General features: G+C 42.1%; 1 protein-coding gene across 14 annotated transcripts in view; it reads left to right on the top strand.

Annotated features, from left to right (window-relative positions):
• tjp1b (tight junction protein 1b) overlaps window positions 1-25,683 on the top strand; it is a 62,439-nt gene that overhangs the window by 33,294 nt on the left and 3,462 nt on the right. For 4 of the 14 annotated variants that reach the window (XM_035157626.2, XM_035157633.2, XM_035157634.2 and 1 more), the window contains 27 exons: window positions 9,013-9,069; window positions 9,763-9,887; window positions 10,003-10,105; window positions 10,312-10,627; window positions 11,005-11,111; window positions 12,090-12,258; window positions 12,378-12,522; window positions 12,853-12,864; window positions 14,116-14,249; window positions 14,804-14,909; window positions 15,762-15,912; window positions 16,532-16,640; window positions 16,717-16,936; window positions 17,166-17,350; window positions 17,445-17,540; window positions 17,649-17,731; window positions 17,824-18,034; window positions 18,142-18,242; window positions 18,357-18,707; window positions 19,040-19,270; window positions 20,329-21,189; window positions 21,915-22,006; window positions 22,275-22,490; window positions 22,590-22,726; window positions 23,230-23,698; window positions 23,828-24,045; window positions 25,122-25,265. In XM_035157626.2, coding sequence (XP_035013517.1) covers window positions 9,013-9,069; window positions 9,763-9,887; window positions 10,003-10,105; window positions 10,312-10,627; window positions 11,005-11,111; window positions 12,090-12,258; window positions 12,378-12,522; window positions 12,853-12,864; window positions 14,116-14,249; window positions 14,804-14,909; window positions 15,762-15,912; window positions 16,532-16,640; window positions 16,717-16,936; window positions 17,166-17,350; window positions 17,445-17,540; window positions 17,649-17,731; window positions 17,824-18,034; window positions 18,142-18,242; window positions 18,357-18,707; window positions 19,040-19,270; window positions 20,329-21,189; window positions 21,915-22,006; window positions 22,275-22,490; window positions 22,590-22,726; window positions 23,230-23,698; window positions 23,828-24,045; window positions 25,122-25,265 — 5,149 coding nt within the window. The remainder of the gene's footprint in view (window positions 1-9,012; window positions 9,070-9,762; window positions 9,888-10,002; window positions 10,106-10,311; window positions 10,628-11,004; window positions 11,112-12,089; window positions 12,259-12,377; window positions 12,523-12,852; window positions 12,865-14,115; window positions 14,250-14,803; window positions 14,910-15,761; window positions 15,913-16,531; window positions 16,641-16,716; window positions 16,937-17,165; window positions 17,351-17,444; window positions 17,541-17,648; window positions 17,732-17,823; window positions 18,035-18,141; window positions 18,243-18,356; window positions 18,708-19,039; window positions 19,271-20,328; window positions 21,190-21,914; window positions 22,007-22,274; window positions 22,491-22,589; window positions 22,727-23,229; window positions 23,699-23,827; window positions 24,046-25,121; window positions 25,266-25,683) is intronic. The other 10 variants (XM_035157627.2, XM_047339723.1, XM_035157629.2 and 7 more) reach the window with 8 other exon arrangements.

The following is a 25,683-nucleotide window of genomic DNA, read 5'->3' as shown; positions in this document are numbered from 1 at the left end:
CATGGACTCTATCGACTTATCTCGCACAAAACAATCTTTGTTTCCTCTCATTTTACCCAGACATAACCACTTTTAATGGGACATAATTGCTGGACTTCCAAATGTATAATTATAATATTTTTTATTTAGAATGAAAAAACATAAACATAAAAAAAATGAGTGTGTCACAGATATTAAAAAACAAAGCAAAATGCAAAAAATAGTGACAGAATTGAACTTCTTTCTGTTTTGTAATATGCTAGAACACAAATGTTCCCGTCTCAAGTACCAAGAAGTGAAACACAAGCTTTAACAGTGGTTTATTTGATAAAATGTTTGTTTTTGTGAAAGAATTGCTCATGTACGTTCTCCCAAACATTTAACCTTTACATGATAAACATTCAAAATGAGTGCAACAGTATAATGAGTTTGAAAGCTTGAATAGCAAGTTAATTTGTCTGAAGCCCACATCCTGCTGTTGAAGAAAAGTTACGTGGAAGAACTCATTTTGCATATATTATAATCACACCTGTGCAATTTGTAGTCATGAATCTAGTATAATAAAGGAAATTGTGACTGGCAGAACTGCTGACTTCTGCATATTGTTTTTGTGGAGAACTAGACTCAAATTGGTCACATATATGTTTTACCTTTGTCAATTCTAATGGTAAGGAAACACATTTTGTCCCTACCTTAATTATACCTCATATTTACATTTATAGACTACTGTATAGTTTTTAAATGCATGTGTTATAAAAAGGTTTGATGAGCATCTTCCCCATATTGAAATAACACAAATCAACTGAAAGCCCTGATGTCCCAGTTTTCCACCAGCACCCATACACTGCATATATATTTGTGGATCTGTGTGAACATTATGGATAAATCATTTTGCACATTTTTAAATCTTATTTTTCTATTTGTAGATCCACAAAAATGTGTGACTCTAATTTCTGTCCAAATGCTTTGATTTATGTGGATGTTATTTGAGGCTGGTAGGCAGAAGGTAGTAGAGAGAGCAAACTATGTGTGGAATCTGTCACCTCTCTCAGGCTCTGCTCTGAGGGATGTAAATTTAACTCATCCCCTTCGCCAGCAGTGACTCTGTCAAGCTTGTCCAACTCCATCATTATCCTGACTGATAGTGGGATGTCATGACCTACACGGCCTTGGGCCTTGGTTTGCTGTTCAGTGTATTATTGCACAGATGAATCTGGCCTTAACATTTGTACCTGTAACTCCTTATGTGTGTGTAATTCTGTTCAACCTTGTTTGCTATTTTTCCCCCATCCTGTCAAATGTATTTTGTGTATTTGTTGTATATTGACTTTCAGTATTTGCTCCTGCACAGACGCAAAGTAATCTGTATTAGCACTATGTTAATCCATTCTCAGCTGAGTCATCCATTTACTTTTTATGGATGCTCAGTGCATCTGTGTCAGCGGTGGTGACAAAGAGAGCAGGACAAAGACTGCACTGGGTATGCAAATGATGCCCTTACATAAAGCGGTATCAGTAATAACAGTCTCATAAATGTCAGGAATTTTATAAGGAAAAAGCTGTGTGCTACAGGCATTAGGGGATGTTTAAGTACATGGTGTTGAAACGATAGCTCATGATTTAGCATCATACTAAGGCACACTGAGGTTTATGTGGATAACCTTCTGATCATGTCTGAAATGCTGCCACAGTCGTCTCTGATACAGCACATAAGTACAGCCGATTCTCACTGTGGTGTAACAAACGTTGCATTGTGAAGAGACGAGTAGTCCCAGACTTTAATATGGTTGTGTCGACCATGTATTTCCTGTTGGTGATGAGGGAGAACACAGCTCTTCATAGACAACAAGGAACGCTTCAGTGTATGTGGTTGGCACACACTGCAGTTGCTTGAAGTTGCCCTAGGATGAATTCACATGTTTGTGCAGTCATGCACTATGTTCCTCTGTAGAAAACATATAGGCCTTAACGATGGTGGGAGAAAATGACTCAACTACTAAAACAAATATAAACAGGCTTGATCTTGTTTTCCATTGTTAGGGTCTTTTTCTTGAAATCGCATATAGTATGTTATTTTCAGAATAATGCCATGTTTGTGGTTGTGACTTGTCATTGATTATGTAATAAAATGTTAGTCTTATTTAACTATTTTAAAAGCCACAGAAGCAAAAGAACAGGTCAGTGATGTTTCTGCTGCTTCGCAAAGCACGTTTGAGTCATTCCTTCTTATTAAAAGGTTATTAAAACACACAGCTTCCACCACCATGTTTTGTTCCGATGACAACATTTCTCTGAAAACCCTTTGATGTATGTGGGATGTTACACAACTCACATGTTTCCCTTTGCTTTGCTCTTAGCCTGCCTCCACTCTCCCTTGTTTAATGAGCTTTATTAGCAACCTGTTAATACTGTTTGATTTAATGTTAGAGGTGAGCTGTACCGGTGATTGTGTTTATGTTGTCTGCAGTATAAACATACTACGTATCATGTCCTCATGCTTCACATGTGTATGATGACTGGCCACCAAGCTCACAGATAATATTCAGCGGGACATCACTGACATCATGAATGCATGTAATGCAGCACACCTGGGGAGTAAGGGTGCATAATACTCCACATGCAGAGAGAGAATTGATAGATTCTGCTCTGGTTCAACGTGGCAGCTCAAGGGTTAAGTCCAATACAGCAGTTTACACTGCGGATGGATGTTCGCTAGTACAGAGGAGTCCCATGCTGTAGCGGAACTGCAGATCCCACACAGATCGCTGCCAAGCCAGAAGGGATTTGCTTCGATCCCATGAGCGTGTGAGGAGAGAGTTGAAGGAGGGACACATTCTGAAGCAAGATGCCGGGAGAGGGAACGGACCTGTGCTGGGCAGAGGAAGCGTTAGAGCGTCGTTGCAGGGTGTGTTTCATAACCCCTCACCTGTGGTCGTAATTTTAGTTGTTTCCGAGCTGAGGAAAGAGAAAGGACGGGGGAGCTGTGGGCAAGTGGCTCCCAGCAATGACTGGTGCGGTCATGCACTGAGGCTGTGGATTGCGTCTGCAGGAATCTCCTGCTGGATTTACTAAGAAGTAGCTGGAGGTTTGAGATGCTTTTGTATGCGTCCTCTGGAGTGACCAGGATGAACTGATGTAAGTACCCCTGATCTTCTACGCACCCGGTTTTATTTGAATCTTAAAGCAATGAGATGAAGGGCTGAGGTCTACGTCTGTTTTACTGAAGCCTTTAAATAGTGTGTGTCTTTTGAGGCTGTGATGGTTCCTCATTAAGTTTTATGTCACAGTTAAAAGGTTTCATCTCTTGACCTTCTCAACGTTCGTGCAATGCTGCATCTCTACTACTGTCTGTCCTCCGTTAGAGGTCTGCAGTAGTGTCTCACCATGTTGTATGTGCAGTGTCATTTATCTCTCAGTGGACCTGCTGGTGTTAAGGCAGGGGCCTTCGTTAGCATTAGAGTGTGTGCTCCGAAGCAGGGGCGAGGGGGGGGTGGGGGGTTAGCAGTTGTCAGCACTCCCCAGCACATCATTCTCAATTTCTGAAGTCATCAATCATCTTATTCTACTTGTTTGCTGCTTCACTGCCAGCAGCCACAGTGGAGTGTGATTCTGTTGTTGTTTTCTGTCTTTGGCCGCAGAGTTCTGGAAGTAAGCTGGTTTAGAGTTAGCAATTTGTTGATTGCTGGCAACCTTATCTTTGTGTCAGTTTCTTTCCTGGTTTGATTTACTGCCTAAAAAATAACGATTGTGATTGATGAGGTAGAATTTATCATGTGGAATTCTCCAGAAAACGAGTGTTTGTCTTATCTCAACCTTATCATCACAAATTGAAATTTATGTAGAAAAAAGAGTCAATTGTGGTTTTCTTCTGACTGTGATGGGGAAAACAATACAATTTAATGTTTTATAAAATTTCTCAGAGGAAATTGAATCGAGTGTTAATACCAATGCCATTATGTTGTGTGCATCTCAGCATTAACACTTAAGCATCCGTTATTGTAATTAGAGCCTGACTGACTTATTGGTATGAGCCTTTCTCAGACATATCAGTATTGGCATTTATGTTTGCCGATATGGAGCTTTATATAATCTCTATATATATAGATATATAATGTAACTTTTTACTTTTTAATATCAGTATCGGCCCCCAAAAGACCGTATTGGTCGGGCTCTAATTGTGCTACTTGTTTTAGTAGCTACATTTTCTTTCCCTGCACTTGAAACTGATCTGTCTGTCTTTGTTTTCCTCAGACACCACAGACAAATCCAACAAATTGGCACTAGGGAGGAGTGAATGCATTTTCTTCGCTGCACTGCATCATTTGTTTCAGTCGATCCGTGGCATTTAATACAACAAAAGGTTATTAAATGTTCTCTAGTGTTCATGCTGCAAGTTTCCCTTAAATCATTCGGTTGCAGCATCACAACAGCAGAATTAATGAGAACTATTTTTAGCACCGTTGGTCCCAGAACGGTCAAAATTGAATAAGGTTCTGCTTCACCCTGAAACCACACTACAGCACAAAATCTATTCTCTTATTCATTGAATTGAACACCCCACCTTATCGCCTTTTCAGAAGAAATATGATTTTGCTGAACAGAGAGTTGGGGAGGCTTTACTATTTTATTTTTTAATTATATTCCAAATAGAATAGAAAATACAACTCCCTCTTCATGGGTCGTGTTAGGTTAGCACTCTGACGACAGAGATGATTGTTCTATACTTTTGGGTTTACATTTTTTAGAGACCAAATGACCAAATGGTTAACAGTCAACTCCACCTCTTTTGCATTGCAGCCCCAAACATCATCTTTCAGTATTTTATCAGTCTAGCAAATTTTTGGAAATGAAAACAACTGTCGAACAATACATACCATCAAAGTCGCTAATAGACATTAAGCCAAAATTTGCCAATATTCCATTGTACTGACTGGCTTATAGATGATTTATTAGCTACAAACAACCTGTTGTTTTTGTAGTTATTATATAATTTTACAATTTTATTAATTAAATGATAAAATTACGTCAATAAAATCCATAGATTAATAAACAATGTAGCGCTGCAACTAATTATTGTTTCTTCATAATTAATAAACGGACTCATTTGGTCTATAGTATGTAAACAAATGGCCAAACAATAGCAGTCGCAGCTTCTCAGAGCTGATGATGTCCTTCTTAAAATGTCTGAACAAAAATTTCAGTTTACAATCACAGAAGACTTTTTAAAAAAAAACATTTGAGAAGCTGGAATCAGTGAGTCTTTGTTGTTCCAATTATCAAATAACATTAAATGATAAATAGTTTTAAAAAATACAACTAGTTGATTTATCAACATATTATTTTTAATCTACAGTAATAGAATTAATCCTAAATGCAACTCTAAATGAATTTGAAATGAATAGCTTCAGATGGTGTTGGTAGAACACTTGAACGACGTGCACCAAGTTTGTTCAGTTGCAGAGGAATTTGCCACAGTCGGCTTATTAAACAACTGTGCTGTTTACCATTTCGGGTATTGACCCGACACAGTCCATTTTGACCACAGCTTTCCTGCACGTTCTCCACCCTCAGCTGTGTGATCCATCTGTGTCGTTGTCCATCTGTGTGTTGCTGTGCTGGCTCCCAAGTTGCCTGGTTGTAATCCCCCAAGCATGACCCAACTGACATGGTGTGTCTCCGCTGTGGAGCGGCTGCCAGCCCTGGCTCCAGCTTGTGGCATGAAGCTTCTGTTGGCACAAGTAGTTTGTGGCCATAAAGGGCGTACACAACAGTGCCACAAAAACTCATCAGTCAGGGAATGCTGACGCGACTTTACTACAAACTGTACACAGGAACAGTGCAGAGAGAGTCCCCACAGCTCAAATAAACTATGGCAAACTTGTTCTTCCTCTACTGTTTACTCGCCTGTTGAGATTAGCGCCTTTGGCTGAGAATCAGGCCCTAAAATTTTGGTTTGACAAAGTCTAAAGATTTTGAGTCTTTAAATCCCACAAAGAACGGCACTTTTGAGGTTTTCTAAAATGGTGACATGTTTGTGTTTGCTAGTAGAGCGGACCAGACTGTATTTAGCTGCAGGCATAGCTGGAAATAAATAGTGCTCATCTAAAAATGTAAAGAAGGTTTTTGCTTTTTAAATTAATGCAGTGTCTTTTTTAACCTTCCCCAGTTGAGAGGAACCTTAAGACACGGCCTGAAAATGTCAGACCACTTAAACAACCCCACGCTGTTCCCCCTCTGTTACCAGAGCAACAAGCTCTGCAAGAGGAGCAAACAAAATGACATCCCATCATAATGAAAGGTGTGTGTGTGTGTGTGTGTGTGTGTATGGTTGGGGTGTGGGAGGAGAGGGAGAGATGCAGGACCATGCTAAACCTGATCCACCAACCACCCCCCCACTCTTAAATTCAGTTTCCTTTTTACTCCATCTTAGATTCCTCCTCTTCTGCTCCATCTGAGATTTTACATCCCATTAATTTTATGGTGATTTATTTATATTGGATGTGACATAGTAAGCATTCTATAATCGTATTTTCCAGACAACAAAATCACATTTCTCACATTACCGCTGCTACATAGGGCCCAAACAGTTTTGCGTTTGTGTGTGTGCATGTTTGCGTTAAGCTGCATTAATGTCTATAAAGATTTAGAGTGTGGGAATGTCAACAGGGAACAGTTGCCTCCATTACTTTTCTGTTTAGTGGCAAACCCTCTATAAATTTAGACAGAATGACTTCTTTCCGTCAGCGCTTCCTTCCACAGAGCTAATCAAGAAGATACAGGGATAAATCCTCCTCCCTGAAGAGCAAGCCTTCCGGTGACAATCCATGCTTTAGTCTCCAGCAGTCTTTTAAATATTCAGTTGTCCTTTTTTCCCTTTTCAAATGCAGTGTATTCACCGCAAAAGGCAAGGAGGAGTTCCCTTGTTCAAACTTTTGTTCTCCCTCTTTGTGCGAGTCCCACCATAGGCTGCTTGAAGAGTTTGTGACTTTTGTTGCTTAGCTGAGACTTTTCTGGGGCCACTTGTGCCCATTTATTCAGCTGCCTGTGTTCCCAGATGCCAGCTAACGTTTGGCGCTTGGCTGACAGATTTCGACAGAAACAAGTACAAAGTGTTTAAGGAAGCTGGGGTGGTAAAACAATAAACCCGACGGCAGCAGAGACAGTTGGCGAAGTTACTTCCTCAGACTGCTCTTTTTATTACCTTACTAAGATTTGCCCTTGTTTGTTTATTTGTCAGTAGAATTATCTTTGAACAGATTTACACAAAACTTGGCTTAAGGATGGGACATGCACTAAGAAAGAATTAGCCTGTCTTTAACATTCAGAGATCTTGTTTGTTTTTTTGCATTTTCCCCATTTTCCCAGGCAATAGTACATGCATCATGAAGAAAATCTGATATATTTAGGGAACTGATATCAACGAGTGTGGGAAATTATGTTCAGCTTTATTGACTTTGAAGCGACTGTTTTACCTTGGCCGAGGCTTGCGCTCTATTAAGTGCCATCCTAGTTTAAAATGGAGTAGATGTTTGTTCAAGGTGTATATTTTCCTCTTCTTTTAGCTGTGGCTCTTCGAGTACTTGGATATCATGACCTCCTTTGGGAACTGTTTGTCATGCTGTGAGTTTACATCCTGCGTCTTTAACAAGAAGCTGGACAATTTGCAGGTGTTTTTGGATTGAAGTTGCCAACACTTAGGGTCCTAACACTGGGACTGATGCTGCTTTTGATATGCTTTTTTGATTTGAATCTATTATGATTCATCTCCCTTTGCTCTTCTGTCACTATGCTTTAATGTGCCGCAACATGAGATCATTCGTCCCCTTGAGTTTTCTGCCGAGCTGGACTTATTTTAAGTGTTCAGAGGTGTCAAAGAAATTACCAGCAAAGCGGGAGGAAAATGTGTGATGGTCTCAGCTATTAAGGTCGCAGACCTTGGACCAATTTACATGACAAATGGGAGTTATTGCATTAGGTGCTGATGTGGGTTGTAATTTCCCCCAAAGGGACGGACCTGATAGTATTTTATATGCACTCATTGAATGTCTAATGTGTCGTGAGATTGTGGTGGAGGTGAGATGATACAGAAGAAGAGATAAGAATTGAGCAGTGGGGCGCAGGGAACAGGGCTGACCCACCAGCTGAATGAGTCGACCTTCATCTTCTCCTCTCCGCTTGTTAATGTGATGGAGTGCGCGCTTTAATATCTGACTCACTGTCCGTGGGGTCTCATTGTATCTATCACAGTGTTTATCATTGTACCTATTGTATTCGGTGCACTGTAAACATGGGAGCTCATACCGTGCACCCACTATAAAGGAGTGTTTCCATACTGACACCAGTATGTTGATGGTATGTGGTCTGTTTGGCAGTGTGAATGTGAGTGGTTGTGACAGTTTGTATCCTCATCAAATTTCATCTGTGGAGTGCGCAGTAAAACTAGGACTGCTTTTCTCATATTGTTTATCGTTTTCACGAGATGCAAATAATTAAATACAAACAAAATCCTTCCCCAAGTTTATAAATAAACAATATCACACACTATCTAAAGCTTTACAATATTCAATTTTATTATAAGTGTTGACATACATTATGTGCCTGGAAACACAAGTTTACACATTTTAAAGCTATTTAGATATAACAGACATCAACTACATTGTTCATATTAAAATAAAGATTATTCAGGACTATCCTGCACAAGAAGGTTAAATTCACCTTTACTAGAGGTGCACATCTGTGCACATCTGTTTCAGGAGCTATTGCCTTGCACACTGCAACTTTCCAATTTTGTCTTTATAAGTTTGGATGATTAATATAGTTTTCTTGACAGCAGTGGTCTTAGAGCCATGATGCAATACGTGCTTCCAGCTGTAACAAAGATGTAAAATGGTTTAGAACAACAGCATTTGGTGTTTTTCTCAAGGAAACTTTGACAGGACACTGCCTTTAGTTGTCTGAAGGATGATCAGTCCATCGTTTACGTCGCTGTGCTTGGCCTCTTATGTTAATCACATTCTTATCTCTTTCCTCCAGAGCGCAGCAATGGAGGAGACTGTCATTTGGGAACAGCACACCGTTACGCTACACAGGGTAGGTATCTGTTCTCCTCCCTCATTTTCACTCTACATCTACTTACAGTATGTTGAAACCTGTTTCTGATCTCAGCATCTGTCTGTCCTTTCTGTCCACTTCATGTCTTTGTCCCATCCCTCCATGCTTTCCTTTCTATCTCCTATAGTACTGTATTAAATCTCACATATTTCTTTCTGACTGCAAAGGTTTATATATTTAACCCACTTAGTCCAAAATTTAACAAATTGATTTTGTGGAAATAAGGAGAATTTTATTTAAAATGTTCTTCAAAAACATAAATGTCGTTGACAATGCCTATCCACTCCTGGACGGTGGGAGGCGGAGGAAGCAACCAGCGCCTCGTGAGGGTTATCTTTTAAGCCGTTGTCAAGTTACCAAACATATATTTATCTGATCGTCTTATTCTTAAGATTAATATTCCTAGAAACATTTTGGAAAATTGCAGGGGTACATCAGTGTCAAGTATGCTTGTCAGTTCTTTGTGAAATTCTGCCCAGATCATGTGGCATCTCCCCTTGTAAAATATGCTTTCTTATATATAAATAATAGTTTTGGTTTACACACAACCTAAAAAAAATGGTCTAATGGCTTATGTACAAGCAGGTGATGATGTTGTTTTAACCAAACTTTCATGATCTATTGTATTTTTGTATTGTCAGTGTCCTAATGTATTTGATTCTATGTGTGCAGGCACCAGGGTTTGGCTTCGGGATAGCCATATCTGGAGGTCGGGATAACCCTCATTTTCAGAGTGGTGAGACCTCCATTGTCATCTCAGATGTACTGAAAGGAGGCCCAGCAGAAGGCCTACTGCAGTAAGATTATCTTCCATTATTGGCATCCCAGTTATATTGCTAGTTATTAGTATTAAATTACCCTGCCTGCTCCAGAAAGATTCCAGCCCGTCTGTTCTGTGTCCCCTCTCTGTAGAGAAAATGACAGAGTGGTTATGGTCAATGCTGTCTCCATGGACAATGTGGAGCACGCGTACGCAGTCCAGCAGCTTCGTAAAAGTGGGAAAATTGCCAAAATTGTGAGTATCAAAGTCCCATTATGAATGAAATAGGAAAAGATATATAATTATTAGAAGGTAAAACTAAAATCAGGGACGACAATGTTTTGTCATATGTATATTAATGGTGGAATTTTACTGTTGACTCGTATGAGAAGTGTGATTGATTCACCTTGGTGTAAGTGAACGGTCGTCATCAGGCTGATGTCAAATCTCATTTCCCTCAGACAATCAGACGGAAGCGGAAGGTGCATGTCCCCATGGGCCGCCTGGGGGAGAGGGAAACTATGTCAGAGCATGACGAGGAGGAGGACAGTTACGATGAGGAGATATATGAGACACGGAGTGGACGCAGTGGTGCTTACAGTGGTATGGGCGGGGCCATGGGCAGGCGCAGCGGCCGGAGCAGCGGGCGAAGGGACAGGGAACGCGAGCGCAGCGTCTCACGGGAGAGGAGTCTCTCCCCACGCTCAGACCGCCGCTCGCATAACCTGCCCCCACGTCCTGCCAAGGTCACACTTGTGAAATCACGAAAAAATGAAGGTGAGGCTCACAAAGTCGGGGATAGAAAGTGACAGCGGGAGAGTTGTGTGTATTTTGAACCTATTACAGTCGCTGGTAATCCAAGAAATCACCTGCCATTTTATTTATCCGACTACTACCAGACAGCCAGGCTTTCAGAACAGAATAAGACCTTCAAATCAGCATTGGTCAAGGGCCAGAGTAAACAAAACTTGCCAGCCACAGCAAAATCCGAGTTAACTCAAGTAAATCTAAGTAGAAGAGCAATTAATCTTCTTTAATCAGCACCGTTAATCCCTCTGGGAGCAGCGGCTCTCAAAGCAAAGTGTGGTCAGTGTGGTGCGGTTACGTGAACTCTGTGCTAACATTATCTTTGTTGCTGCCGTTCACTTTGTAAGCAGAATATGGCCTGCGCCTGGCCAGCCATATCTTTGTCAAGGACATTTCCCCTGAGAGTCTGGCAGCCAGGGACGGCAATATCCAGGAAGGGGATGTTGTACTGAAGGTGAGACAGAAGGAGAGGTGTGGGGCTGGAGACAAGAAGCCTGGTGAACATTTGATATGTAAACATCATCAAATATTTAAGAAACTATTGAACATTATTCTCCATTTTACATTTTGCTTTTGAACCAAACATTTTTGATCATGTGTTGCACCAGCCCCTGTGCTTATGTGTTATGTCTAATGTCATTCGCTGCTTGGTTATTTCACATTTTTGAGAAAAATGTAATGAACTATGTTAATAATGCAAATGTTAAATCATTTATTCACCAGGAATTTTCAAAACTGAGTCTCAACTGAACCAGTAATTTCTCATAATTATGTAGCATTTTCACATTGCGCTGCTTTCTATAAATAAAATGATTATATTATAAAAGTCAATAATACTCATTCGAGGACTTAACTGCATCTTATTTTCTCTCGTTCGTGCTGCTTATCATAGCTTTTCAAACGACTAGTGTTACATTTGCATTTGCATTTGATCTTGTGCACTTAAAACGGTGCATTTATAGTCCAAACATAACTCTTCATAGGACCGTTATAGTGTACAGGGTTTCTGCGGGGTCTTAAAAAGTCTAAAAATATCTCAAATTTAATATACTGAATTTAAAGAAATGTGCGTAGTTTGTAATGTGTCTGTGTGTTTTAAGTTCTTTCTTAATGATATGGATGTAAGCACACTTCAATAAATCTACTAACAGACCAACGTGGAACTAATAACTAAAGAGAATCTTTTACAGTATTAAATTATGGCTGTGAGTCATCCAGGGACTCGGATACTCATTCATAACTGTCGTATTTCACTTCATGATGGTCTGCAAAAAAGTTGTTGAAACTAACAGAAACCCTGTCGTATTTAATGTGAAACAAAAGCATCATTACTTTATTTATCACCCTTTTTTCAAATTCTGTGGCTGTGTTAGAAAATATTATTTGTCACGGCCATGCTTAATCGCCTTTTTCCCCCCCCTTATACTCTCAGATCAATGGCACAGTGACGGAGAACCTCTCCTTGATAGACGCCAAGAAGCTGATAGAAAGGTCAAAGGGCAAGCTAAAAATGGTTGTCCAGAGGGACGACAGGGCGACCCTGCTGAACATCCCTGACCTCGATGACAGCATTGCTTCAGCCAACGCCTCTGACAGAGATGGTGAGAGGGGTGTTAAGAGTTGGATTCAGTTGAAATGGGGCAAAGCTTCAAAGCAGGACTTGTCAGCGCCAATTTCACGTCACCCTGCAGTCGTTGACCAGTGGCTCCTGTTTGATCAGACATTTCAGATATCCATTCTCTGGCATCCGACCATTCCAATCGATCGCATGACCGACATCGTAGCAGCCGCTCCCGCTCACCAGACAGAAGATCTGAGCCCTCAGACCACTCAAGACACTCGCCCCCTCAAATCAGCAATGGCAGGTAAAGACCGTCTGTCCACAGATGTATGGTTTGGAGTCGTCATGAATGAACTACAATAGAATAGACTAAGTGTGAAATTTTAATCTCTTTTTTTAATTTTCATTTAGATGAACTCAGTTTTGCTACTTTTCTCTCCAGTTGACATAATAAGTAGTAATCCAGTACAAACAATAAATCTGATTTCAATAACAATTATGGTAGAAGCCACATGACTGCAGTGACCACTTTTCACCATTCTTCATTTAAACTCAAAAGATTATACTGTCATCTACTCCACACTGACACTTCATGAGATTTGTTTGCCTTTTTCTTTCTTTTACACGTCAACAGCTGGAGAATACCGTAAGTCATCTTGTTAGCCTGAGTGAATGTGTCATATTTATAGTAGTAGTAACTCCTGAATAGATTTAAAGTAGAGGAATAGTTGTGTTCTCGTCTTGCTCTGTTTTAGGTGTCGCAACTTTGACAAATTATTGTAAACTTAGCCTTGATTCCAAAAGAGAAATGAAGAATGATGAATACACATCAGTTGAAATGACTTAAGACACGTCTCATTTTTACTTGTTCTATGAAAGTGTACTTTCATAGAACATTGAACAAACTGTTTGTTTGGAACAAGGAAATATGGCTCCAAGCAATGAAGAAACAAAAGCCCTTCACTGACAATCAGTGTCATCTGTCTCCTCTTTTACTTGTGACTCAACTGTTGTACTTTCTCTGTTCTCATCTGCCAATGTCTGACTCATCTTTGTAAGAGTGTGTGTAAGTTAAGATGCCAAAAGAAAAAATGTGTTAATAGTTTCCAGGAGAAGCATCGAGATCAAGTATTTTAATTAACAGGAAAGAGATTTGGGAACAGGATGTTGTTATTTATCTCCTCCTGATCTGAGAGCTTTTAAACCTTTTCTCTCAGTTCAGGAAGTTAGCAGTTAAATGTAGAGTCTCCACCAGGACTCAGGAGAAAAAGAAGTTTGTTCCCTGTCCAGCAACGTCAAACTTTGTTACCCAGACTGTGAATAAAGCGGCACTTTGCCAGTTAAGCTGTGCCAGTGAACAGGCATGTGACTAGAAGGTCTGAGTCACAGCCACAGATCCGGACCAGCGGTCAGCCTGCTTAGCTTACTGCTGTTCCCTACGGATTCCTCATTAGAAACACATTGGAAATAAAAAAAACGGGGAATTATGTCATTATTTACAATTTTCTGACTGTTATTTAGCCAAATCACAGTGTTAATGTTAAGTCAAATCTAAACCAGAGCCACACAGTAAAATTCACCTGGAGGACAGAAGCCACTTTGACACTTTAGATAAGGTCCTCTAAAAATAGACCATTAAAAAAAAGTAGAAAGTGGTGACCTTCAAGACTAAGACAGCTTCAGACTCGAGCTGTTTGTCTTTACCAGGCGGGACTCAGGAGAAGAATTTCATATAGTTTGGATTTGAATTGGTATTGTTGCGTGTAGCCAAGAACTTGCAGCCTTAGAGCTTCCCTGTTGCCCCCAAGATCAACATCTCCAGAATACACTATTTATAATCTTACATCTTTGTGTTTCTAAAGATAAACTGTACAAAAATAGATATTTTTGTCCGCAGTCACAGAAGTCGTGATGACGAACGGATCTCGAAGGCGGCGTCGACACCGGTGAAGCTACCGGAGGAGGTTCCTATACCCAAACCGAAGGAGTCGGCCGTTGCCAGAGAGGAGAAACAGCTTCCTCCGCTTCCAGGTCAGAGTCAAAGCCATCAGCCATTAAACCAGATTATTGTGTGAAACCTTTTTTTAATCCAGATTTTAATCTGATTAAACACTTGTGACATTTTAAATAAATAAAATGCCTTCATTCTTCTGCCTTTCATTTGCAGCAGAACATTAAATGGCTTCAAGATAGTAAAGTGAAATCTTGTTTAAACTGGCCATTTTTGTCCTTTTTTAAAAGCACAATGACCAAAAAAAAAAACTTAAATGCAGACGCCTGCTGAGCCCGGCTGAATTTGCCTGAAGCCAAGTGAAAATAAACTGTATGAGTTGATCGAGTCTGACGTTCCTCCCCAGCCAGCAGCACTCTGGTGCCTTTCTGTTTGACCTCCCTGCTCAGGACACTGTGTGTGTGTGCAGTTGTGTACTTGTTCTCACTTAAACATAAGGGTCTGCAGTAATGTGAAGTTGTGACAGTGTGTGGGGGAGTATCCCTCTGTTTTTAAACATGGGGAGAGCTGTTTTACATGTTCTCCATCAGTCTGCATTAACAACACACGTTTTTGTGTGTGTGTTTATGTTTAGAGCCCAAACCGGTGTATGCTCAGCCTGGACAGCCAGATGTAGACCTGCCAGTCAGTCCCTCTGATGCTCCTGTGCCAAGTGCTGCCCATGATGACAGTATTCTACGGTAATATTGAGAGTAAAATATGTGCAAATGTGAAAGATTTCCATAAAGGTACAACGCAAAATCCACCATGTGTGCTAACTTCATAATGGCTCAGCTCACTTTATTAATATAAGAAGTCAGCTGTAAGGAAAACCTTTTAAACTTTCCCCTTAGCTATCTATACAACACATGACACAATACATAGAATTCTATACTGTCTGTGTAGGTGTGTGTGGTGTGATAAGATAAGATAAGGTAAATATAAGATAAGATATACTTCATTAATCCCAAAGGCAATTCTTGTACCAGCTTGCTCCAAGATTATATTAACTGTGCATTATAAAGTACAATATAAATATAATTAGTTACTTTAGACAGTAAATTAGTACTAAACGGTAATAGAAAGTAATGATGACAATAACAGGAGTAGGAAATATGGAAGTGATATTGCACTTGATATTGAGCATAAAATGATACTAAACATAATAAGATTGCACATAAAGTCGATTGTATTTTTCTCAGTTGTATTTACTGGTTTTCTCGTAAGGTAAATAAACAATTTAACTATTAAAGGGTGTGCAACTATCTACAGCTGGTTGTGCGTTACACATTTTACAGTAGTTTACTATGGTTGTTGTTGTTGGCAGCAAACATATAAATGTATTCAAATGTTCTCTAGGATTGTGTCCATCTGCTCTAAGAGCAATTTTACATATTTGCTTTCGTAAGCTCCAAAAAGAGTAAAAAGAGAACTTGAATATGCAAAGAAGTCACTTAACTATTCATAAAGTGTAGTTTGTATTCGTTAAAAGTAACTTCCATCAAATGATGTCATGTCAAAGAAATCAGCCCAGCTCTTGTTTTCTTCCTCAGGCCGAGCATGAAGCTGGTGAAGTTCAAGAAGGGGGAGAGCGTGGGGCTGCGTCTGGCTGGAGGGAATGACGTGGGCATCTTTGTAGCCGGAGTGCTGGAGGATAGCCCAGCTGCTAAGGAGGGCCTGGAGGAGGGTGACCAAATTCTCAGGGTGAGCTACTTTATTTTTAACACAGCAAGTGTACAAGCCAACAGCTGAAATCAAGCCCTTTTTATAAAGTTGGTGTAAAATGTAAGCTTGGAGTTTAAAGCGTAGACCTGTTAGTGTGTGCAACAGAGAATCACGTTTTATTCTCTTTGTTTTACCCAGTGGGCAGCTCATAGTATCTGTAAACAGCCGTGTTTTATGGGGTATGCGTCCTCAAGCTTTTCCTTTTTCTTTTTTAAGTCATGCTTTTACACACTAGCTGCTCCAAAATTCCTCTGCCTCCTGGCCGGTCTCTTAGCAATGGGCCAGAGAGATCACATGCACAAAAAACGGTTTCCTCTCCCGTGTTTGTCCCATTTCCTCACAGTCGTATATCTCTCTGTTCGTACCACCTCCTCTTTTCTCCAAGTATAATGACAAATGGCTTGAATTCTTGCGGCCGAGTAAAACCTGCAGTTACCCAGGCAATGCTGAAAACAGGAAGAGCTATGTAAACCTTTATCTGAAAAGATTTACATTTGTTTTCTCTCATGCTCTCTGTAGAGAATAAAGCCTACTCCACAACCTAAACTTAAAAGTCTTAAATCATTTAACATTAACCCTCTGTTTTCCTAAATTCCAGGTAAATAATGTAGACTTTGCAAACATAATCCGAGAGGAGGCGGTGCTGTTCCTCCTGGACCTTCCTAAGGGTGAAGAGGTCACCATTCTGGCCCAGAAGAAGAAAGATGGTGAGTGAAGTGAGAAAGTAGAGGAGGCAAAAGTAGAATTTCTAAACTTCTTAACTCACTACTCTTTCCTGTTCAGTGTATCGGCGGATCGTGGAGTCTGATGTCGGGGACTCCTTCTACATCCGGACACACTTTGAGTATGAAAAAGAATCTCCGTACGGGTTGAGCTTTAACAAGGGCGAGGTGTTCCGTGTGGTGGACACCCTCTACAATGGCAAGCTGGGCTCCTGGCTGGCTATCCGCATTGGCAAGAACCACCAGGAGGTTGAGAGAGGCATTATCCCCAACAAGAACAGGTGACGGCATACTAAGAGACATGTGTCTGCTTTGAATTCCAGTCAAGTTCTCTAAAAGAACGACATGTCCCCTCATTTGTATTACATTTGTTATGATTATCATTGCCATGTAATGTCCTCAGGTACTGGCAGTGTTGAGGCTGGCTGTGCCAAGTTTGTGACACTTTTTTATGACACTCCATTAACTTGTGATACACTAAGAACTTGTCTTCCTGCTGTTTGTCAACAGAGCGGAGCAGCTCTCCAGCGTCCAATACACTCTCCCTAAAACAGCGGGCGGTGACAGGGCCGACTTCTGGAGGTTCCGTGGTCTTCGCAGCTCGAAGAGGAACCTGAGGAAGAGCAGAGAGGACCTCTCCTCCCAGCCGGTCCAAACAAAGTTCCCAGCTTATGAAAGAGTTGTACTGAGAGAGGGTGAGGAATTTGATCATGTCTGTCAGGCTATAAAATCTGTTAATGTGAGAATACAATGATTCAGTTTTTTATTTATGTTTTTGATTTTGTGCAGCTGGCTTCTTGAGACCGGTTGTAATTTTTGGGCCCATTGCTGATGTTGCTCGAGAAAAACTCGCCAGAGAAGAGCCGGATCTGTTTGAGCTTGCAAGTACGTATTTATGTGTCGTATTGCAAATTTATTGATGATGATGATAACCACCAATAAACCTGCACTGAGAAATTTTTCTTCATAAATCTCTTGTACCACATTTTACAGAGAGTGAACCAAGAGATGCAGGAACAGACCAACGTAGTTCAGGAATCATCCGTCTTCACACCATCAAGCAGATTATTGACAGAGTGAGTATTCCTCCTTTTTATCATATTTTTGATTATTTCACCGTGGATATGTTTTCTTCACCTCTCTCATTTCCTGTCTTTACCCCATGAAGGACAAACATGCTGTGCTGGACATCACCCCGAACGCTGTGGATAGGCTGAACTATGCTCAGTGGTATCCGATCGTAGTCTTCCTAAATCCAGATAATAAGCAGGGTGTGAAGAACATGAGGACCAGACTGTGTCCTGAGTCCAGGAAGAGCGCCAGGAAGCTCTATGAGCGAGCCATTAAACTGAGGAAGAATAACCACCACCTGTTCACCAGTGAGTGTGCACAGTGTTAAAACACAGCAAAATGAATATGTGTATTGTCTCTTTTTACAGTTTTTTTTGCTAGTGTGTTGATTGTGACACAAAATATTCTCTCTTAGCCACCATCAACATGAACAACATGAACGACGGCTGGTACGGAGCTCTGAAAGAAACAATCCAGCAACAGCAGAACCAGTTGGTTTGGGTTTCAGAGGGCAAGGTGAGGAAAAGTGGCCAACTGGTTGATCTATTCCACTGCACTGAACATCATGAGTCCTGCTAGTCTGACTTGGTGAGCCATCAGGTGACCGTTTCTCTGCTCTGCTCTGCTCAGGCGGATGGCAATACAGAGGATGACCTGGACATCCACGATGACCGTCTGTCCTACCTGTCGGCGCCAGGCAGCGAATACTCCATGTATAGTACGGACAGCCGACACACTTCTGATTACGAGGACACAGACACAGAGGGTGGAGCATATACAGACCAGGAGCTTGATGAGACTCTGAATGACGAGGTGGGTCTGCCAACGGAGCCCGCCATCACCCGTTCTTCAGAGCCTGTGCGAGAAGATCCGCCTGTAATTCAGGACACCCCTGGTTACCCTGGATACCAGCACCCTGTGCAGCCCGAACCATCAAGTCGCATAGACCCAGCTGGGTTCAAGATGGCTACACCGCAGCAGGTAAAGTTCGTATCTAGCTTTGCAGGCGGTCCACTGCAGGCTGTGCCTGTCAGAAATAAAGGCATGGCGAAATGTATGACTGCAGAGCAGAGGAATAGCTCCTTTGTGTTCAGTGTCTTGTCCTGACCTTTGTCAGATTAAATGTCCTTTGCTCAGTGATAAACATGTTTTAGAAGCTACTTGTATGTTATCTATACTGACCACATTTTGTAAGTACAAGCTCTGGCTGGTGTTAAACTGATTCAGTGTAAGGAGGAAGATCATGGTGTTGGGGTGAGCTGTGCCTTGTGTGACAGGGTGTGTTATAAATGTCTCTTAACAATACTTCACAGCAAGATGAGGCTGCTCTACCCATGTCCTCTTTGCCTCCATCGGTGGTAACGCCCCCTGCTGTTGAGCAGCCTGTACAGCTTGAGGGTATGCACCTAGAGGAGCCGCCTGCTGCAGCCGCAGCTCCTCAGGCTGACTCACTTAGCAGCCTCAGCCCTGCCCCTGAGCTTATTCCGCCCCTACCACCACCACACGAATCCCACCCGTCTGGGCCGTCTGGTCCAGAACCAAAGGTACCCACTGTTTCACCAGCCACTCGGACCGGGCCTGGGCCCCAGCCTGCTGTTTTAACTGCCTGTCTTCTCGCACATGCTTTCCACTCGCTCTCTGCATGAAACGCCCACACTGTGTGACTCACTGATCCCACTGTGTGCCTCTGGCTCCCAGAGAAAATGTGCGACAGACTAGTCCACATGCACCACAGTGGGCTGGGAGACCAGAAGGACTGGTACATCTGAGTCTTTGACCAGGGTGAAGACATCCACAACCAGCCCTAACTGTTGCCTCTTACTTCCTTTGCATGGCTCCTAATGGTTTTTGGGTTCCTTTCAGCTTTTAATCTCCTTTGTAGATGAACAATAGTGGCACTTGCGGTGGCATTGTAGTGGTAGATGTGTGGTTTGTTGTAGTGCCAGTAGTTTGACGTTGCATTAGATGCAAACTGAATGTTGGTTGCATGATGAACGCTAACCTGCAGACAGTACTCTTGGTAATGATTTCCATCAAGCAATTCTCCCTATGGAAAAACAAACTTACATCATCGCACTGCATTATGTCTTCTGTTAAATAGTTTTCCTGAGTAGATGCCAACAAATCAACCTTCTTCCATAGGAAGTACTCTAACTAGATTTGCTGTCTACAGGCTACACATCATATGTTTGAAATGAGGCCTTTCAGAAATGTGAAAATTTCTTGTTGGGTCACAATTTATGAAACATGATGTTTTAAATCCAGATGTGTTTATTATCATCATTCTTGAAAGGCATCTTGTCAAACAGGCATTCAGGTCTGTTTATGAGTAATGGATTAAGGTTTGCTTGTGTATTTGCACTTTGACTTGATGTTTGTTGAATTAATCTGTTCTCAGATTTTTCTAAACTGTTTAATCTTCTTAATTTTCTCAAGCTTTCGGTTTGTTTCTCAGCATTGACTTTAATCTCGAAGTTATTCTTAATCTGATGTTGGGAAAACATTTTTCCCTGACAGCTTTCTTTCCTACAACATGGTTTGTTATTTTAAGCTCAAAGTAAAGAGGGGATGGATGTATTCATTTAGTGTTGTTTCTTCACAGATGTACAAAAAAGAGCTGTACAACATGGAGGACTCTGTGCGAATCAACCACGGTCTGAAGCAGTCTATGAGCTACTGTCACCAGCCGCCATACCTGGACAAACAGCCATACCGTGAATACGACCACCCGCCTTACGGATACGATGGAGGTGGCTACACAGAACCAAAGCCTCACAACTCTGACTCTCACCTGCACTACGACAACCGTGTGCCTCATTACAACGAACAGTGGCCCCACTATGACCAGCAGACCTCGTCCTCCCAGCCCACAGGGTACCAGACGGGACACCAGCAACCCATGGGCTACAACCCCCATTCCCCCTACGAGGATGGACCAGGGAGGGACTACAGCCCCCCTCAGCCGCGTTATGATGAGGCCTCACCAGTGGGCTACGATGGCAGACCACGCCACAGTAAACCTGGGCCCATTCGTTATGATGAGCCCCCACCCCCGCCCCCAGCAAGCTACGACGCCCGCTCTCCTTACGAGGCAGAACCTCACACTTTCCCCATTAACTCACCTCGATCACCGGAGCCTCCAAAACAGTATTACGGCGACTCTGGTCTGAGGCCCACCTATATTCCCGGGCCTCAAAACCGGGGCTATAAGCCAGGGATGCACGATCCCATGATAAACTCTGAACCCACCATTCCCCCTCCTAAACCAGAGGCACTGCCCTCCCCAGGTGAGCCAGCGATCACTCCAGGCTCCAAACCCCTCCCTCCCCTGCCCAGGGACGACCTGGACGACGACCCGGCCATGAAACCCCAGTCAGTGCTCAACAGAGTCAAGATGTTCGAGAATAAACGGTCTGTTTCTATGGACAGGGCTAAAGATGGAGGAGAGTCGGCAGCACCCAAGGTACATTGCTCACAGAGATGCACGGCTGTCACATGAAGAGGTCAAACATTTTCTGCCACAAGTTGTGACTGTAATTTGAATGGTAGACAAAAGACAAATCAATCTAAAGTTTATAAACATGAGTGAATAAATATACTGTAGAAAGAGCACTTAACGGCATTTTCAAACTAAACCATCTCTGTCCACACAAACACTATCAAGCCTGGAAAAGCATATCACTCGTGTACACTGGGAATGAGGCTCTTAAACTCTGCAGTCGTGTGGATGCTGTTGTAGCAAAGATGATATGTTTACAGACACAAATGTAGTATGGATTTAGCCCTAGTTAGCCCTTAGTTACTAAACAGACGATATAAGGACTTTCAAACAGGTATAAAGATGAAAACACCAATAACTTACTCAAGAAATTGAACAAAATATAACACAACCAACCAGGGTATGTGGGTCATATTAGGATAAATGTCAGATATTTATAGTCTACAAATATCGGAAAAGTTTGTCATTTAGTACTTAGATAACCAATGTTTGAAAGCAACACAAGATAACAAACCAACAGAGACTCCGTTCAGAGTCCTTTCTGCGGATATCAAAAACTGAACATCTTAAGGAGTTGAAAATGCAAGCTTGTTTTTCTAAAAGATAAATGTTTGTCTTTTTCAGCCACCATACAGTGTATGCAATTAATTCATGTGAATGAAAACCTGGAAACTCTCTTTGTTTCACAGCCTGCAGATGTTCCTAAACCAGTGAGTGCACCAGGCCCAGTCCCCAAAGCCAATTCCCTCAGCAACCTGGAGCAGGAGAAGTCCACCTTTAGGTATGTAGTCCCCATTACAGCACCCTGGGCTGCAGAGTAACTGGGTGAAGGACAACTCTTAAGATCCTTGCAAAGGCTTCTTGGAGTTCATTTATTGTTGTTTGAGCACCATCTAGTGGAGTTAAGTCACTGTACAGCCAGTGCTCTCTGCAGTACTTTGCAAATGAAAAGTGTGTACTAAAAGGAAGGGACTCGACCCAAACCTGCTGTCTCTCTGCTGTGAAAACCTCTGCAGCTGTTTTCATGTCTCTTTCGGCTTCCTCTGCAGGGCTCCAGAGCCACAGAAGCCCCACACTAAACCGCTGGATGATGTAATGCGTTCCAACCACTATGACCCAGATGAGGATGAAGAGTACTACAGGAAGCAGTTGTCCTACTTTGATCGCCGAAGCTTTGACAGCAAAGCCATGGGCCAGCCTGCCCCTGGCATCAACCGCTTCCACGATCTGCCCAAACCAGCTCAACTGTCCTACCCATACAACAGGTATAACAACACACCTCATTCCAGGAGTGCTCCGTGCACAATAGCTGCAGCATTAATATTGTTCTGATTTCCTCTATCGTTTGTGTCTTTCTGCCGCAGAGTCGAGTCTGTTGAGAAGGTGAGTCCAGTGGAGAAAAGATACGAACCCCTGCCCCAAATCAGCCCCTCCTCTCAGTATGGACCCCCAGCCTCAAGCATCCCACCCAACACACTGCCCAAACTCAGCCCCAGTGACGGTAAGCTCTCGTGTTTTCTGCCTGCCTCTTGAACTTCTTTCACAATGTTAGCAGGAAATTAAAAGTGGAATATATATTTTATGGTCTAATAATTCAGACAGTGAAAGTTAAGTTACCTCATATATCAACATGATGCAGGTCAATAACCTTCCAGTCTCATGTATGTCATGTTTCGATTGATTACTGGGATGTTCACTCGGGCCTTCCTATGAGGCGCTAACATGCATGGGACTATGCACAACAGGATTATGACCACAGTTCAAATAATCATCATCGGTTGCATTACTTACAAGGGATTATAGTACTTTACTTTCAGTTGGAGAAAAGAACTGGCATATTCATTAAAAATGCTAATAATCTTTAGTCACTTCCCCAACATCACTGTTTTAGTGTGCTGACTGTAAAGAATATGAAAGCATATTCTGAACTTCTCATTTGTTAAGATATAATATTTTGCCAAAGTCTGTATTTAAGTGCTTGTATCATCCGCTTCACATTTCCAGCAAACTCCATACCCGAACCGTTGACTTCACCCAACCCTAAACCTGAGCTGTCGGCTCTCAGGCCTGCCAGCAGGGATGAACCCGCACCAGGTGGCTACCTGCCCCCAAGGGGCATCCCTGACAAACCAGTCAACGGCACTGATGCAGCTCCCCCAAAGACACTCGGTGCTCCTGCTCCAACTAGCTACAACCGCTACGTCCCAAAGCCTTACACCAGTGCAGCGAGGCCCTTTGAGCGCAAGTTCGAGAGCCCCAAGTTCAACCACAACCTGCTGCCCAACGACACACAGGTGAAGACAGACCTCCTCAGCAAGCCCAGTGTGGTCAGCGGCAGCGGTGGGAAGCCTCAGCTGTCACCACAGCCCCTAGATCACGACAGCGGGCTGGACACCTTCACACGCACCATGGACAACAGGCCCAAATACCAGCACAATAACATCAACGCCATCCCCAAGGCCATCCCTGTAAGGTAAGACGCTCATAAAGCTTCCCATCCCGCAGCAGCAGTACGCTCCCTGAGGTTTAGCACTGAGACGCATTTCTCTCATGTCTTCTGCTGTTGTGACTGATGATGATGATGATAACTTCTGTTCCTCAGCCCCAACGCATTGGACGATGACGATGAAGACGAAGGGCACACGGTGGTGGCCACCGCCCGCGGAATCTTCAACTGTAATGGCGGAGTGCTGAGCTCCATCGAGACGGGCGTTAGCATCATCATCCCTCAAGGTGCCATCCCTGAGAATGTGGAGCAGGAGATTTACTTCAAGGTGTGCCGGGACAACAGCATCCTGCCCCCCCTCGACAAGGAGAAAGGTCAGTACTGCACAGCCATACAAAGTGACTTAATATCCTGAATATGTATAATAATATTCTGAACCTGTATTCCAGAGGTCTGTCAAGCTGCTGACACAGTCACCAGACCCAAGTTCACAACTCAAAGTAAAAGTAAAAGTAAAAAGTAAAAATAAAAATCACGCTCAATATAAAGTATTGCAGCAATAAAACAAACTTGCTAAAGAGGAAGTGATTTGATGAATGTTGCTCCCATGACTGAGATCAGCACCCACGGCACCCATGAATGTCTGTGTCAGTCTGATATGGTGAAATAAAAATGATCATATCGATTATTGATGAGGTGGATCAGATATTGTTGCTGCTAGTTGCTGACCACTGCTGTAATTTATTAGAGGATGTACAAGACGACATGTTCGGGTCATGAGTCAGTGTTTAGGCACACTGCCACCGTCTGTTTATTCACATTCAAGTGTCCACATCACACCACATTCAACCCTGCACATCCTCGGGTCATAAGGACACACAAACCAAGTGTGAAGCTGATGAGATGAATGTGAAATATGTATTCTGACAGACAGAGACATTTGTGGTTGTCGGTAGATTAGAAGATTAGTAGATTGTCAAAAAACTACAGTGCACTTCACACGGTTAAACCAAACACTGGCATTACAGCCGCTGAGCAGCCGAGTTCTAATCCACCACAGATCTTCTTCTGCACGTCGTCTTCCCCTCTCTTCTCTCCATTCTCTTCTCTGTCTCATCAAATAAAGCAGAAATGCCCAAAAGAAAATATGTCTTTATGATGAGCAGAATGAATATACAAGGTTGTGTAAATACACTATTGATTTCCACCTCAAACAGTTGTACATAGAATAACATCCATGTTTGCATATCTTTAATTAACATTTAGCGACAGGGGGGTGTACTTATGTAATTAACCTGACAAGTCAGTTAGCAGTTTAATTCTCATTCACTGGGATGTGTCTGGCAGCAGCCTCCATTTCTGCCTCTTGACTGGCTAATAGATAATCCTGTGTGCTCATTAATTCCTGCCTGTTTGATTTGTGGAATTAAAATGTCCTGTGTCTGTGCAGGAGAAACGCTGCTAAGTCCGTTGGTGATGTGCGGCCCTCACGGACTCAAGTTCCTGAAGCCGGTGGAGCTGCGCTTACCTCACTGTGCGTCCATGACCCCTGATGGTTGGTCTTTTGCTCTAAAATCCTCCGACTCTTCGTCGGGTACGCTGTCCTCTCTCTGTCCTTTTGGGGTCTGTGGGCTGGCTTTGGTGATTAGAGAGGAGATTTTCTGAATCTTTTTTAATCATCTCATCTGTTTCCATATTCCCCCTCACTTCTTTATCGTGCATGACTTATTTGGACATTTAAAAAAAATGTTGTTCAAACTAGTAGGGGCTTGACTGATTTGATTAGATAAAGAATAAAACATTTTAAATGATAATGACCATAATGACATTATCTTGGTCTAGCTCCTCATGATTTACTAATTTTCTTATGAAATGACTATATGATATTAAACTGAATATCATTTTGATAGTCATCCATTCTGCATTATTTCGGTTATTTTACAATTTGTTGATTGTGAAAACTCTGTAGATTATCTTTTACTTTTTAATTATTTATTGTCCCATTGTCACAT

The sequence above is a fragment of the Hippoglossus stenolepis genome, chromosome 5 (genome assembly GCF_022539355.2).
Source record: "Hippoglossus stenolepis isolate QCI-W04-F060 chromosome 5, HSTE1.2, whole genome shotgun sequence".
NCBI classification, from domain to species: Eukaryota; Metazoa; Chordata; class Actinopteri; order Pleuronectiformes; family Pleuronectidae; genus Hippoglossus; species Hippoglossus stenolepis.
Note: the sequence above shows the minus strand (reverse complement) of the source record. Positions and strands in the feature narration are given on the sequence as shown.